Source organism: Panthera leo, chromosome B3, assembly GCF_018350215.1.
Source record: "Panthera leo isolate Ple1 chromosome B3, P.leo_Ple1_pat1.1, whole genome shotgun sequence".
NCBI lineage: Eukaryota > Metazoa > Chordata > Mammalia > Carnivora > Felidae > Panthera > Panthera leo.
Genome location: NC_056684.1, coordinates 29,994,751 through 30,009,978, shown reverse-complemented (window position 1 = coordinate 30,009,978; position 15,228 = coordinate 29,994,751). Strand labels below are relative to the sequence as shown.

Sequence of the window (15,228 nt, the reverse complement as noted above, 5' to 3'; positions counted from 1 at the left end):
CTCAGGTCATGATCTCACGGTCCGTGGGTTCAAGCCCCGTATCGGGCTCTGTGCTGACAGCTCAGAGTCTGGAGCCTGTTTCAGATTCTGTGTCTCCTTCTCTCTGTGACCCTCCCCCGTTCATGCTCTGTTTCTCTCTGTCTCAAAAATAAATAAACGTTAAAAAAAAAATAAAATAAATAAAATAAAACGAGGGATGTGCAACTCTTCCTTTCACTTAAAACTTAGAGGTCAATTTAAGGTTATTAATTGGCCCAATTTCAATAGTGCTGTGTCTCGGGGAATACGGAGACTGAGGAGAGGGAGAAAGACCAGGGAATAGCTGATGAGTGGAGCAGTCAGAACACATTTAACCTATTAAGTTTGTTATCTTATATGGGTGTGGTTTGTGGTGCCACAAAACAATTACAGTAGTAGCATCAAAGATCACTGAGCACAGACCACCGTAACAAATATAATAATAATGAAAAAGTTTGAAAAATTGCAAGAATAACTAAAATGTGACACAGACACAAAGTAGCAAATGCTGTTAGAAAAATGGCACCAATAGACTTACTGGATGTAACGTTGCCACAAAGCTTCAGTTTGTAAATAGCAAACAAAAAAACGCAGTATCTACAAAACACAGTTGAACAACGTATGCCTGTATGAGGCTTAATCCAGAGGTTTCCTAGGTCAGGAGTTACCTAAACCAGGCCTCAGGCTCCTTTCTACATAGCCCCACAAGAAAAGATCCACATTTAAAAAAAAATTTTTTTTTTATTTTATTTAAATCCAAGTTAGTTAACACATAGTGTAATAATGGTTTCAGGAGTAGAATTTAGTAATTCATTGCTTACATGTAACAACACCCAGTGCTCCTCCCAGCAAGTGCCTATTACCCATTTAGCCCATCCCCTACCCAACACCTCTCCAGCAACCCTCAGTTTGTTCTCTGTAATTTAAGAGTCTCTTATGGTTTGCCTCCTTCTCTGGTTTTATCTTGTATTTCCTAACCTTTCCCTATGTTCATCTGTTTTGTTTCTTATCCACATTTGAATAAAATCATAGGATATTTATCTTTCTCTGACTGACTTAGCATAATACATTCTAATTCCATCCATGCTGTCTCAAATGGCAAAATTTCATTCTTTCTGATGGCCGAGTACTATTCCATTGTGTGTGTGTGTGTGTGTGTGTGTGTGTGTGTACACACACACACATATATACATATACACACACACACACACACACACACATATATATCTATACCACTTCTGTATCCATTTGTTAGTCGGTAGACATTTGGCTCTTTCAAAATTTTGGCTTTATTGATAGTGCTGTTATAAACATTGAGGTGCATGTACCCCTTCAAATCAGCATTTTTGTATCCTTTGGATAAATACCTAGTAGTGCAATTGCTGGGTCATAGAATAGCTCTATTTTTAATTTTTTGAGGAACCTCCATACTGTTTTCCAGAGTGGCTGCACCAGTTTGCATTCCCAGTAGCAGTGCAAAAGAGTTCCCCTTTCTCTGCATCCTTGCCAACATCTGTTGCTTCCTGAGTTGTTAATTTTAGCTATTCTGACAGGTGTGAGGTGGTATCTCATTGTGGTTTTGATTTGTATTTCCCTGCTGATTAGTGATGTTGAGCATCTTTTATTTGTCTCTTAGTTACCTGAGGTTTCTTTGGAAAAGTGTCTATTCATGTCTTTTGCCCATTTCTTCACTGGATTATTTGTTTTTGGGGTGTTAAATTTGATAAGTTCTTTATAGATTTTGGATACTAACCCTTTGCCCATACTGATATGTCATTTGCAAATATCTTCTCCCATTCTGTCAGTTGCTTTTTAGTTTTGTTGATTGTTTCCTTCACTGTGCAGAAACTTTCTATATTGATGAGGTCCCAATAGTTCACTTTTGCTTTTGTTTCCCTTGCCACTGGAGACATGTCTAGTAAGAAGTTGCTGTGGCTAATGTCAAAGAGGTTGCTGCCTGCTTTCTCCTCTAGGATTTTGATGGTTCCCTGTCTTACATTTAGGTCTTGCATCCCTTTTGAGTTTACTTTTGTGTATGGTGTAAAAAAGTGGTCCAGGTTCATTAAGATTGAATTTTTAAGTAATCTCCACACCCAATACAGGGCTCAAACTTACAACCTTGAGATCAAGAGTCGCATGCTCTACTGACTGAGCCAGGCAGGCACCCCTCTTCATTTTTTACCTTACTTACCTGGAGCATCTACTTAAGGTGCTACCTTTCAAACACTGAAAGAAAACATCTAAAAGTCTTCTATCTCCAGAACTTCCTTTGGCAGTATATTGATCCTCAGCATTAAATGTTAAGAGATGAGAAGTGCCTGGCTGGCTCAGTCAGTGGAGCATGCAACTATTGGTCTCAGAGCTGTGATTTCAAGCCCCACATTGGGTGTGGAAATTACTTAAATCTTTAAAAAATTGTTAAGAGCTACGTGTACTTAAAAGAGTGCCATTTCGTGGCTGGCCTTGATGTTGTAATTATGGAATAATGTCATCATAAATAGAAGCTTTAAAAAAATAATTCAACAAATAATTATTGAGGAACTTCTATGGGCCAGATATTATTCTACACAATTCAAAGTTAATGATTTGAAGGGCTCCTGGGTGACTTAATCGGTTGAGCATCTGACTGTTGGTTTCAACTCAGGTCATGATCTCACGGTTTTGTGGGTTTGAGCCCTGCGTTGGGCTCTGTGCTGGCAGCACGGAGCCTGCTTGGGATTCTCTGTCTCCCTCTCTCTCTGCCTTCCCCCTGCTCACTCTGTGTCTCTCAAAATAAATAAATAAACTTAAAAAAAAAACTTAAAAAAAACAAAATTAATGATTTGAAACAAAGATTAAAGAATTGCACATTTTCAGATTATCTGGATGTTCACAAAAATAAAACAAAACCTGAGACTGACTACTTTGAACATTTGTTTGAGCATTTGTTGTACTTCCTAAAAATATAATTATTTCTATTTAAAAAGAAATCGTAGACTCCCTGTCTTTTAGCTTAGCTGCATTCACATTTAAAAATAGTTTCCCATATACTGGAATTAGTTGGCAGAGTGCAATATTCAAATTACATAGATAACTTACCCCTCAAATAAATAATCTCTGTTCTTGGAGAGGTTTTCAAATGAGATTCTACAAAAATTGAGTCTGTCAGCTGCTATGCCACTGACATTCTTTAAAGTGATCACTATATCTCTTTATTTGAGGCTATACCTAAAATGGTCTTTGGAGGTCAGCTTTGTTTTATCATTTGGCATGAAGTTGATGTCCCCTGGGGTTTGCCAGTTGGTGCCTCCATTTGACTGTAGTGGGACCCTTCCTCCTAGGTTGCTGACGCCTGCTGCCAGGAGATGATATAGTGAGTGCTAGGTTCAGCCAGTGAGAGGCCTACTCACTTGACAAGGCTGGTGCACAGTGGTATGTGACATCTATATTTATAAACCACAGTGCATTATTTCCCAGTTTGGAGATGGTTGTCTCTTCCTTTGTCCTCTCTTTTCCTGTTCTCATTTATATTACTTGTCATGAGCCCTGGGGGAAAAAATTAGGGGTGAAATTACAATTTAAGTGGAAAAAATATGTTATATTTATTTGGGTTTTAGTACTTTCATTCAGCAAACATTTGTCAAACAGCAACTATCTGCTGGGGACAAAGCTGGGTGCTGGAAATAGCAATGCTATCTCCAAGGACTCTTGGTCAGTCTTTAGGAAAGATAGACATGGGCTGGACTCTTAGGAGCTCCTGTGCTAGTTGCTATGAGGCAGGTATTTAGTGGTTTACTGAAAGCCTCTGCCTGAAGCAGTCTAGGAGAGGTGGGGGGGGGGGGGGTGGTCACTTAGGTTTTGAGCAGAGCTTGAAAGAAGAGTAACTACTCTGACACATTGACAAACAAGGGAGAACATTGCAGGTAGAGAGAAGTGTATGTACAAATCCTAGACCTTAGTAGAGCAATGAATGTTCAATTAACTATAGGTAATGAATCAGAGTAGATTAAGTGCAGAGTGAAAGGGGGCAGAGTAGGTAGGGGAGATAAAACAATGAAAAAGGAAGAGTAGATCATAAATGTTATGTATACGTCACAATGAGTATATCTTTTTTTTTTTTTTTTTTTTTTCCTCAGAGCAAGCAGGGCAGAAGGGCAGAGGGAGAGAGAATCTTAAGCCGGCTCCACACTCAGCATGGAGCCCAATGTGGGGCTCGATCCCACAATCCTGGGATCATGACCTCAGCTGAAATCAGGAGTCAGACTGAGCCACCCATCTGCTCCAGTATATCTTTTATCTGTAGGAAATGGAGAGCCACTGAAAATTTATGAGTAAAAGGACATGATCAGGATTTTTAAAAGATCATTCTGGAATCTACCTATGAGATAATTGGAGGCAGAGAGACCAACCAGGAGACCATGACATTCCTGTCTTACTGAAATGAAGAGTTAATTATACTTATTAGTATACTGCTCTTGTCCAAATGTGTCATCATTAAGTGCCTTTAATCCCTAGCACCCCAAGATGGTAATGAACTGTCAGGTCTTAAGCAAACATTTGCTGTGGTTTGTCCCTAGTGTCTTCAGTGGTAGTGCCTTTCAGCACATGTCTGTAATGATGGAGTTATTATTTTGAGTTTTTCAGTATTCAATCATCTTTAAAATGTTGATCTTTAGAAATAATATTTTTCATATTTCCTTTCTACTTATTATACCAATCTTATAAGTTTTAAGAGTCCTATATCAATCATTCTCCTTCCTGAGGAGTTTTAAACACCCTTTTGGCTTCTTCAAAGTGTCATTAAATTATTCCCTTTTAATTCATCTTTCATCATTTACTTTACAGAGTGTGATATAGGGGCTAATCTGTCAGTCCAAAGACATTTTTAAGTGGGGAGACAGTAAAGAGATAGAGTAAGGAAGCTCAAAAAGAGAGGAAAGTAAGGTTTGAATGCAGTTCAGCCAAACGTATTTGTCCAAAAGAACTTTTTTAGTTTATAGCAAGGCAAGATTTAGAACCCAATATATTTTTTTTTCTGTTTAGAGAGCTGGTATGCCACAAAAATGTAGAGTATGTGATGTTATATCAGGACTACTGAAAGCTGAGCTTAGTGTCTGGTCCCAGAGGCTTGAGAGGAATGTACAGGATTAAAAGTTTAAAATAAAAACAGCCAAGATACCAAGCTTTTAAAACATTGACCCTGATGACTGGAATTCAGTTAGGAGAACTTGTCTTTCTTAGGGAAAAAAATAAAAACACAAGACACTTGTAGACGTGGGAGAATGGCTTGACCTATTTGCACGGGCTGTGGAATGCTCATGGTTTCATTGGAAATGCAGAAGTTTCTGAGTCTCATGTGGAATCTCCACAGCTCCCGGGAGATCTTTGCAAAGAGGAACCACTATTAACTTTCTTTATTTCCTTGCTGCCTTGGCTGTCCATTTTCATTTTGGAGTGATGAGCAACTCTTCTGACTCTGCATCCTTCAGTCGGTAGCCGTTTCCTGCCCAGCTACTGTGTGTGTCACATTGCACCAGGTTCTGAGGGCGTGTAAAAAAATACACATGTTGTAAAAGGCTAAAAATGACATAATAGAGCAAAAAGTGCTAAGACAGCAAGAGGAAGAAGTGAGAATTCCCAGTCTGGAGGGGAGGGGTAGAGAATAGGGAGGCTTCAGTGAAGGGCCATCTGAGCTGGGCTACAACAGAATACCTTTACTACAGCAGAGACGTAGAAAAAAAATTTGGAGCATATTCAAAGAACAGGAAGCAAGTGTTCATGTGGGAGAGTTGATGAGAAATAGTGATAGATAAGACTGAGAGCCTTGACCAGCTTGCTGAGGAGTTTGGACTTTGTTCTATAGGTGGCGGAAAGTGGCATGATCAGCCCTCTTCCACCTCCTCTGATAAGAATTAAAGAGCTGCTGATTGTGATAGACTTTGTCTCACTTGATGGTTCTGAGGTGTTTTTTTTTTTTTTTTTTTTTCTTTTTAAGTACTTTGGGAACCCATTCCTTCCATGTCTGCGATTATTTTTGGTTGTTCTGATTTGGAGAAATTGGTAGAAAATGACACCCATAAGGTTTCTTCTAGGGATGTGGAAAGGGCAAGAATAAGTTTGTGTTTCTAGTTTTTCCATTTATTCATTAATACCTTCCTTCCTTTTTTTTCTTCCTTTTTTTCCTTCTTTCCTTCCATTCTCCTCAGCCAGATTCTTTGCTTGATCCTGGGTATGCAAATGAGACCCAGTGTCTGCCCTCAGTGAGCAACACCAGTGGGGAATTTAGACAGGGGCACAAGTCAAGTATTGTCAGTACTTGGAGAGAAGTGTTCACAGGATATATATGAGGTCCCAAGAAAAAGAGGTCAATTTTGGGGAGTAGAATAAGAAACACTTCTCAGAGGCAGAATGTTTAAAGATGAGAGGAGAGGGAAACCATTCCTGGAAGAGGGTTAGCGTAAGTGGAGATCCAGAGCATGAAGTAGCCAAGAGTGCTAAGGAAACTGCAAGCAAGTTGGTAGCTCTGACTTAAGATGCAAGATGAAATGCTACAAGAAAAATAGGTACAGCCAGGGCTGGGTCATGAAACGCTTGCTTTCTGTGCTTGAGCAAAGAAAACTCTGTTCTCAGGATCAAGTCCAAATTCTCAATGACAAATTTTTTAAGTAGAGGAGTGCCACAATCAGCTTTGGTGTTCAAAAAAAAAAAATCTCTGTAATGGCCAGCGTGGTGAGGGAGGCAAAACTAGAGACAGTGATAACAGGGGACTGTCACAGTAGTCAAGCACAGACGATAAGGTGCTGGTGCAGTTCACCGCTTCTAAGCCTTCTCCATCACACTTCATCTCTGAAAGGTCTGGGTCAGCAAGTGGAAAGTAAAGGTTTGTTTGAAAGCCTATTTCTGTCATGTTGTGAATAAACTATGTTCTGACTTCTCACATTAACTGAGGTAAAATAGGGCTGGGGCAGCTCTGGGAAGGAGGCTCACTACCATCACAGGAAGAGTACAATTAATACCGAGCCCCTCCATCCCTGGTGATGTTAAGGGCACAGAGGAATGGGAAGAAGTGACTAGAAACTGGATTTATGGTAGTTTCTAAGAATGAATTGTCGATTTTCTTTATTGAGATATAATTTACATACCATAAGATTCAGAGGGTGCAATTCCATGAGTTTTAGTAGAACTTTACAACCATCACCAGTATCTAATTCCAGCACATTTTTATCACCCTAAACAGAAACCAGTCTCTCTCCATTTCCATTCTCCGCATCCCATAGCAGTCACTAATCTACTTTCTGTCTGTAGGGATTTACATATTTCTGGATATTTCATGTAAGTGGAATCATACCATATGTGGGCTTTTGTGATTGGCTTCTCTCACTTAGCATATTTTCAAGGTTCATACAGGTTGTAGCATGTATCAGCACTAATTTTCTTTTTATGGCTGAATATTCCTTTGTTTATCCATTCATCAGTTGATGGACATGTGGGTTGTTACTCCTTTTTGGCTATTAGGAATAATGTTACTAAGAATATTTATGTGTAAGATTTTATGTGGACATATGTTTTCACTTCTCTTGGATATATATGTAGGAGTGGAAATCCAGGATCATGTAGTAACTTGGTTTTACTTTTTGAGTAACTACCAAACTATTTTCCAAAGTGATTGCACCATTTTAGAGTCCTACTAGCAATGTGTGAGGGTTTGAATTTCTCCATATCCTCACAAACACTTGTCCATCTTTTTTATTAGAGCTGACTTAGTAGATGTGAAGTGGTCTCTCATGGTTTTGGTTTTGGTTTTGGTTTTGGTTTGCATTTACCTAATGGGTAGTGATGTTGAGCATCTTTCTATGTGCTTATTGGCCATTTGTTTACCTTCTTTGGAGAAATGTCTGTGCATACCCTTTGCCCACTTGTAATGGGTTTTTTATCTTTTTATTATAAATTATTTACAAATTCTGGATATAAGTCTCTTACCAGATACATGATTTGCACATATTTTCTCCCATTCTGTGGGTTGTCTTTTCACTTTCTTAAAGTTGTCCTTTGAAGCACAAAAGTTTTTAATTTTTATGAATTCCAATTTATTATTTATTTTTTTGCTTGTGCTTTTAGGTGTCATATCTACAAAATCATGGCCTAATCCAAGGTTGAAAAGTGTATTCCTATGTTTTCTTCTAAGAGTTTTATAGTTTTCATTCTTATGTTGAGATGTTTGCAATATTTTGAGTTATTTTTCGCATATACTATAAGGTAGGAGTTCAACTTCATTCTTTTGCATATGGATATCCAGGCGTTCCAGCACTATTTTTTGGAAAGACTGCTATTTCCCTATTGAATTGTCTTGGTGTCCTTGTTGGAAATTAGCCATAAATATACAGGTTTATTTCTAGACTTTCAATTCAGTTCCACTCATCTTTATTTCTATTCTTAGTACATACAATCTTTTTTTTTTAATTTTTAATTGAAGTATCATTGACATACAATATTAATTTTAGGTGTACAACATAGTGATTCAACATTTGTATACATACAAAATGCTCACCTTGGGGGATAAGCTTAGGATAAGCTTACACCAATGGGTTAACAAGGCATAAAGAAATACAAAGTCATAAAATGCTTACATCCGAGTTTGGGTAAACCAAATTGGCACCCCAGGAATAGGGGGGGCAAAGGCACCCCAAAATAGAAAGGGGGTGCAGAGCCCCTAGACTAGAGAGGGTGGGGCAAAGGCCCAAAATAGGAATGGGCCACAAAGGTGCCCAATACATAGGTATATGAAATAAACAAGATTAGATATTCAGGGTGAAAGCACCCCCAATATAGTACTATAGCAGAAAAGCTGCTTTCACAGGAGGATAGGGCCAAGTTAAGTAAATTGGTGAATTGAACTGTGGACCACTGTGCTGCAGGCCAAGCAGCTCAGAGTGGAGATGGTTCACAAAAGAAAAGGTGCCTTATTAACCCTGAAGTTATTTCCCCATATGTCTCATCCCCTAGGCTAGTAAAGATAAACAGGCATGGCGCCTCCTGTCTGCCATTAACAACCATCTACCCATCTGCTCGGTGCCAGGATTTTGTTTTATATTGACCCAAACCCCAAACACTGTATATCTTCAAAATACCCCTTTTCCCTCATGTCCCCAAGTTAATGTTCACAGTTTCTTTGTCTCTTTGTGCGTGCCCATCACATTTGTAAGCCTTCTGATCTTAATAAATACAGGGCAAGGACCCTTATTTGGGGCTCTTGTGTTTTCCCGGACATCAGCCATCTCTCACTTTAATCCTGCATCTGCTCTTTTGCTGGCCAAAAGAGAACTTTAGACTTAGAGTCTATGACACTCACCAAGTGTAGTTACCATCTGTCATCATATAAAATTATTACAATATTATTGACTACGAGGGGCACCTGGGTGGCCCAGTCAGTTAAGCATCTTACTCTTGGTTTCGTCTCAGGTCATGATCTAGTGGTTCATGAGTTCAAGCCCCGCATCAGGTTCTGTACTAACAGCACAGATCCTGCTTGGGACTCTCTCTCCCTTTCTCTCTGCCCCTCCCCTGCTTGCATGCCATCTCTCTTTCTCTCTATCCCTCAAAAATAAACATTTTTTTAAATGGCCAGTATTAAATACAGTATTATTGGCTACATTCACTATGCTGTATTTTTCATCTCTGTGACTATTTTATAACTGAAAGTTTGTACCTCTTAATCCCTTTCACCTGTTTTGCCCATTCCCCCAACACACAGTACATACACAATCTTGATTACTTTAGTTTTGAAGTAAGTTTTGAAATCGGGAAATGTGAGCTCTCCAACTTTTTCTTTTTCAAGATGTTCTTTGCTTACTCTAGTTCCATTGTATTTCCGTATGAATTTTAGTATCATTCTGTCAATTTCTGCAAGAAAACCAGCTGGGATTTTGATAGGGATTACATTAAATCTTCAGGACAATTTGGAGAGTATTTCCATCTTAACATATTAAGTCTCTGATACGTGAACATAAGATGTCTTTCCATTTATTTAGGTCCTTAATTTCTTCAATGCTGTTGGTTAGTTTCCAGTGCATAAGTCTTGCCTTTCTTTTGTTAAGTTTATTCCTAAATACTTTATTGTTTTTGATGATATTATAAATGGAATTGTTTTTTAATAATTTTTTGATTGTTCATTGCTAGTGTATAGAAATACAATTGTTTTATACAGATCTTATGTCTTGCAACCTTGCTGAATTGATATATTAGTTCTAATAATTTTTTGTGAATTTCTTAGGCTTTCCTATATACAAGATTATGTTACCTTTGAAAACAGATAATTTTACTTCTTCTCCGATCTGGATGTTTTTGTTTCTTTTTCTTTCCTAATTGCCCTGGCTAGGCCCTTCAGTGAAATGTAGAATAGAAGTGACAAGAATGGAAATCCTTGTTTTATTCCTGATCTTAGTGGGGAAATACCGAGTTTTTTACCATTAAGGATGATGTTTGCTTTGGGGCTTTCGTAGGTGCCCTTTATCAGGTTGAGAACGTTCTCTCCTTTTCCCAGTATGTTCAGTGTTTTGTCATGGAAAGGTGTTGGATTTTCTCAAATGCTTTTTCTACATCTATTAAAGTGACCATGTAAGGTTTTTTTCCCTCCTTTATTCTGTTTGCATGGTGTATTCCATTGATTAATTTTCAGATGTTAAAACCAAGCATGCATTCCTGGGACAAATCTAAGTTTGTCATGGTGTATAATCCTTTTTATATGTTGCTAGATTCAGTTTGCTAGTATTTTGCAAAGATTTCTGTGTCTGTATTCATAAGGGATATTAGTGTCTAGTTTTCTTATGAATGCCCTTGTCCGATTTTGATGTGTAGGTAATACTGGCTTCATAGATTTCAAGCTGGGAATTGGGGGCAGGAGTGGAGAACTGAAGTCTTGTTGTTGTTGTTGTTGTTGTTGTTGTTGTTGTTACAGCCCATTACCTTGTTCCTCTGGCACATGCTGAGACATGCTGAGACATTGCTCACATTTTATTGCTCCCACCAAGTCTTAGACTTTTACCTATTTGTTCTTTGGTTGCTTTTCTTCAACCATTTTGAATTAAGGCATTGACTTCTTATATTGTCATGGCCACCTCCTTAAGTTCCTTATTTCTCCTTAACTTTCAATTATGTAACAAGAATAAAAACTTAACTATTATTTCTTTCTTTCTTTTAAAACAATACAGGGCAATCTAGAGCAGCCATGATACCACCCAAGCATCCACGGCAGCCTAAGGGAACTTTGGATGATGCTGTTGTCTTTAGTGGGAAAACAGACGAAGAAACACCTAATGCTTCCCAACCTACACCACCCCCACTGCCAAAGAAAACGATCATAAGAGCCAATACGGAACCAATCCCCAAAGACCTCCAAAAATCCATGGAAACAAGTCTTTGTGTAATGGCTAATCCCACCTATGATATTGACCCCAACTGGGATGCCAGTAGTGCTGGCTCTTCCATCAGTTATGAACTCAAGGGACTGGACATTGAGTCTTATGACTCCTTGGAAAGACCTTTGCTCAAGGAGAGACCTATCCCCTCAGCAGCAAACAGTATCTCCAGCTTAACCACTCTCAGTATTAAGGATAGATTTTCCAACAGCATGGAGTCCCTGTCCAGCCGGCGTGGTCCCTCTTGCAGACAGGGCCGAGGCATACAGAAGCCACAGAGACAAGCACTTTATAGAGGACTTGAGAATCGGGAAGAAGTGGTGGGTAAAATCCGAAGCCTTCATACAGATGCCTTGAAAAAACTGGCTATTAAATGTGAAGACCTCTTCATGGCTGGACAGAAAGATCAGCTCCGTTTTGGGGTGGACAGCTGGTCAGACTTCAGGCTAACTAGTGACAAACCGTGTTGTGAGGCAGGTGATGCAGTTTACTACACAGCTTCATATGCAAAAGATCCACTTAATAACTATGCAGTCAAGGTAAGAAAATATTATACATTTGATTTTAATCTTACCCAACACACTGTTATTGGGATGGGTCTGTTCTTTCCTCCATTCTTTTATTCAGCAAAAAGTTATTGATCATCTACCTTACACCAGATATTATAATAAGCAGGGGAGTTACTTACTATCTAAAGGGGAAAACAGATATGTTAAGAGACAGACTTACAGTATACTGTATTGCTAAGATAGAGGAAAACAGAATTCTGGGAGCTTAGAAGGACTTTAACCCAAACTTTAGAGGCCAGAGAATTCTGAAAGTAGCTAATCCTTGAGCTGTGATTGTTTGCGAAGGCTACCTGTACAAATGGGTCTGTTATGTCCCTTCCACTCCATGTTTCTGTCTTTATTCTCTAGCAAATAAGAGACACTGGTCTGCCCCTGCTCTATAACTGTTCTGCTTCTTGGGGAGACATTTTTACAGAAGAAGGTAACCAATATTTGTTGATGTGCCAGGAACATTATTGGTGTTACATAATTTGATCTTCACATCAAGTTTATGAGGTTAAGATCTTTTTATCCATGTGACGGATGAGGAAAATAAAAGATAGGTGAGCTTACTTGCTTAGGGTCACACACAATTAGTTGAGCTGGGATTTGCACACAGATCTCTCTGACTCCATAGCCCAACTTACTTTATCCATTATGTCACATATTAATTTCTTAACTGTATATTGCCCATTCCAGACAAACAACCTCTTCACAAAAGCTAAAACTATTACCATTGAGAATTCTTGCCCAGTTACATTCACTGTAAATAAGCCATAGGCTTTGTCAATGTAACAAATAAAGCATGATCTTTGTTACATTTCCATTTTCATTTGTCTCAAGCTATTTTTTTTATTTCTCTGGATTTCTTCTTTGACCCATTGGTCGTTCAGTAGCATGTTGTCTAATCTCCACAAATTTATTAATTTCCAAGTTTTCTTTGTGTAATTTTTGTGTTAATTTCTAGTTTCATACCATTGTAGTCAGAAAAGATGCTTGATAAAATTTCAGTCCTCTTAAATTTATTAAGACTTGTTTTTTGTCCTAACATGATCTATCTTGGAAAATGTTCCATGTGTGCTTGAGAAGAATGCGTATTCCATTGCTTTTGAATAGAATGTTGGGTATATATCTGTTAAGCCCATCTGTGGGCTTATGTGGTCTAATGTTTCATTTAAGGCTGACGTTTCCTTGTTGATTTTTTTTGGGGGGGGCGGTCTGGATGATCTATCCATTGATGTAAGTCTCCTAGTATTATTGTATTGTTGTCAATTTCTTCCTTTAGGTCTGTTAGTATTTGCTTTATGTATTTACGTCCTCTTATGTTAGTTGCATAAATGTTGACAAATGTTACAGCCTCTTGTTGGTTGATCCTTTCATCGTTACGTAACTCGTTTCTTTGTCTCTTATTACAGTCTTTGTTTCAAAGTCTATTTTGTCTGATATAAATTAACATTCTAGCTTTCTTTTGGTTTTCATTTGCATGGAATATCTTTTTCCATCCCTTCACTTTCAGTCTTGTCCTTACCTCTAAAGTGGGTCTCAGGGTGCCTGGGTAGCTCAGTTGGTGAAGTGTCCTACTTTGGCCCAGGTCATGATCTCGCAGTTTGTGGGTTCAAGCCCCATGTTGGAGGGCTCTGTGCTGACAGCTCAGAGCCTGGAACCTGCTTTGAATTCTGTGTCTCCCTCTCTCTCTGCCCCTTGCCTGCTCATGCTCTCTCTCTCTCTCTCTCTCTCTCTCAAAAAATAAATAATAAAACATTAAAAAATTTTTTAATAAAGTGGGTCTCTTTAGACAGCATATAGATGGGTCTTTTTTTTTTTTTTTTTTATCCATTCAGCCACTCTGTGTCTTTGGATTGGAGAATTTATCTATTTACATTTAAAGTGATTATTGATAGGTCTGTGCTTATTGCCATTTTGTTTATTGTTTCCAGAAAGACTGTTTTTGTAGGTCATCTGTTTCTTCTCCTGATCTCTTACTTTGTGGTTTCTTTAGTGCTATGCTTATTTTCCTTTCTGTTTCTTTTTTGTGTTTTTGTTTTATGGTTACCATGAGCTTGCATATAACAACTTATATCTATAACAGTCTGTTTTAAGTTGGTTACAGCTTAAGTTTCATCCCATTGTAAAGCTCAAAATTATTCTTCCCTCCACACATTTTGTGGTTTCTTTCATTTTATGTTTTTGATGTCACAGTTAACATCTTTTTATTTTGTGCATCCCTTAACCAATTGTAATCATAATTATTTTTACTAGTTTGTCTTTCTTTTTTTTTTAATTTTTTTTAATGTTTATTTTTGAGAGAGAGAGAGACAGCGTGAGCAGGCAAGGGGCAGAGAGAGAGGGAGACAGAATCCAAAGCAGGCTCCAGGCTCTGAGCTGTCAGCACAGAGCCCTCCAACACAGGGCTCGAACCCACAAACCATGAGATCATGACGTGAGCCAAAGTCAACACTTAACTGACTGAGCCACCCAGGTGCCCCACTAGTTTTGTCTTTCAATCTTTATACTAGTCTCATAAGTGATTGATCCCTACCTTTACTATGTATTTACTTTACAAGTGAGATTTATTCTTTAATATGTGTTCTTGTTACTAATTAGTGCACTTTGTTTTCAACTTAAACAACTTCCTTTGACATTTATTTTAAGGCCAGTTTAATAGTGGTGAACTCCTTCAGCTTTTGCTTGTCTGAAAAACTCTGTCTCTCCTTCACTTCTGAATGCTAGGTAGAGTATTCTTGGTTGGGAGGTTTTTTTGTTTGGTTGGTTGGTTGGTTTTTGGGGGTTTGGTGAGTTTTTTTTAGCACTTTGAATATGTAGTGCCACTCCCTTCTAACTTGCAAAATTTTTGCTGAAAAATCTGTTGAGAGTCTTATGGGGATTCCCTTGTATGTAACAAGTTGTTTTCCTCTTGCTGTTTTTAACATGTTGCCCTTTAACTTGACATTTTAATTGTAATATGTCTTGGTGTGGATATCTTTGGGTTCCTCTTATTTGGAACTCTGGGCTTCCTGGATGTCAATGTCTGTTTATTTCCACAGGTTAGGGAAGTTTTCAGTCATTGTTTCTTCAAATAAGATTTCTATCCCTTTCTCTTTTCTTTTTCTCAGAGCACTATGATGCAAATGTTAGACTATGTGATGTTCTCTACATCCCTTAAGCTATCTTCATTTTTTTTTTCTTTTTTATTTGTTTGGTTTTGCTGCTCTGATTCAGTGAGTAACACTGCCTTATCTTTAAGTTGACTGATCCTTTCTTTTGCTTCA

At 38.2% G+C, this 15,228-nt stretch overlaps 1 protein-coding gene across 16 annotated transcripts in view; it reads left to right on the top strand.

Annotated features, from left to right (window-relative positions):
- The window catches only part of PEAK1 (pseudopodium enriched atypical kinase 1), a 370,979-nt gene that overhangs the window by 329,057 nt on the left and 26,694 nt on the right, over positions 1-15,228 (top strand). For all 16 annotated transcript variants that reach the window (XR_006203423.1, XR_006203424.1, XR_006203422.1 and 13 more), the window contains one exon: positions 11,205-11,950. Coding sequence is in view for 13 of the 16 variants with exons in the window: in XM_042941327.1 (XP_042797261.1) it covers positions 11,205-11,950 (746 nt within the window). In the remaining 3 variants the exon portion in view is untranslated. The remainder of the gene's footprint in view (positions 1-11,204; positions 11,951-15,228) is intronic.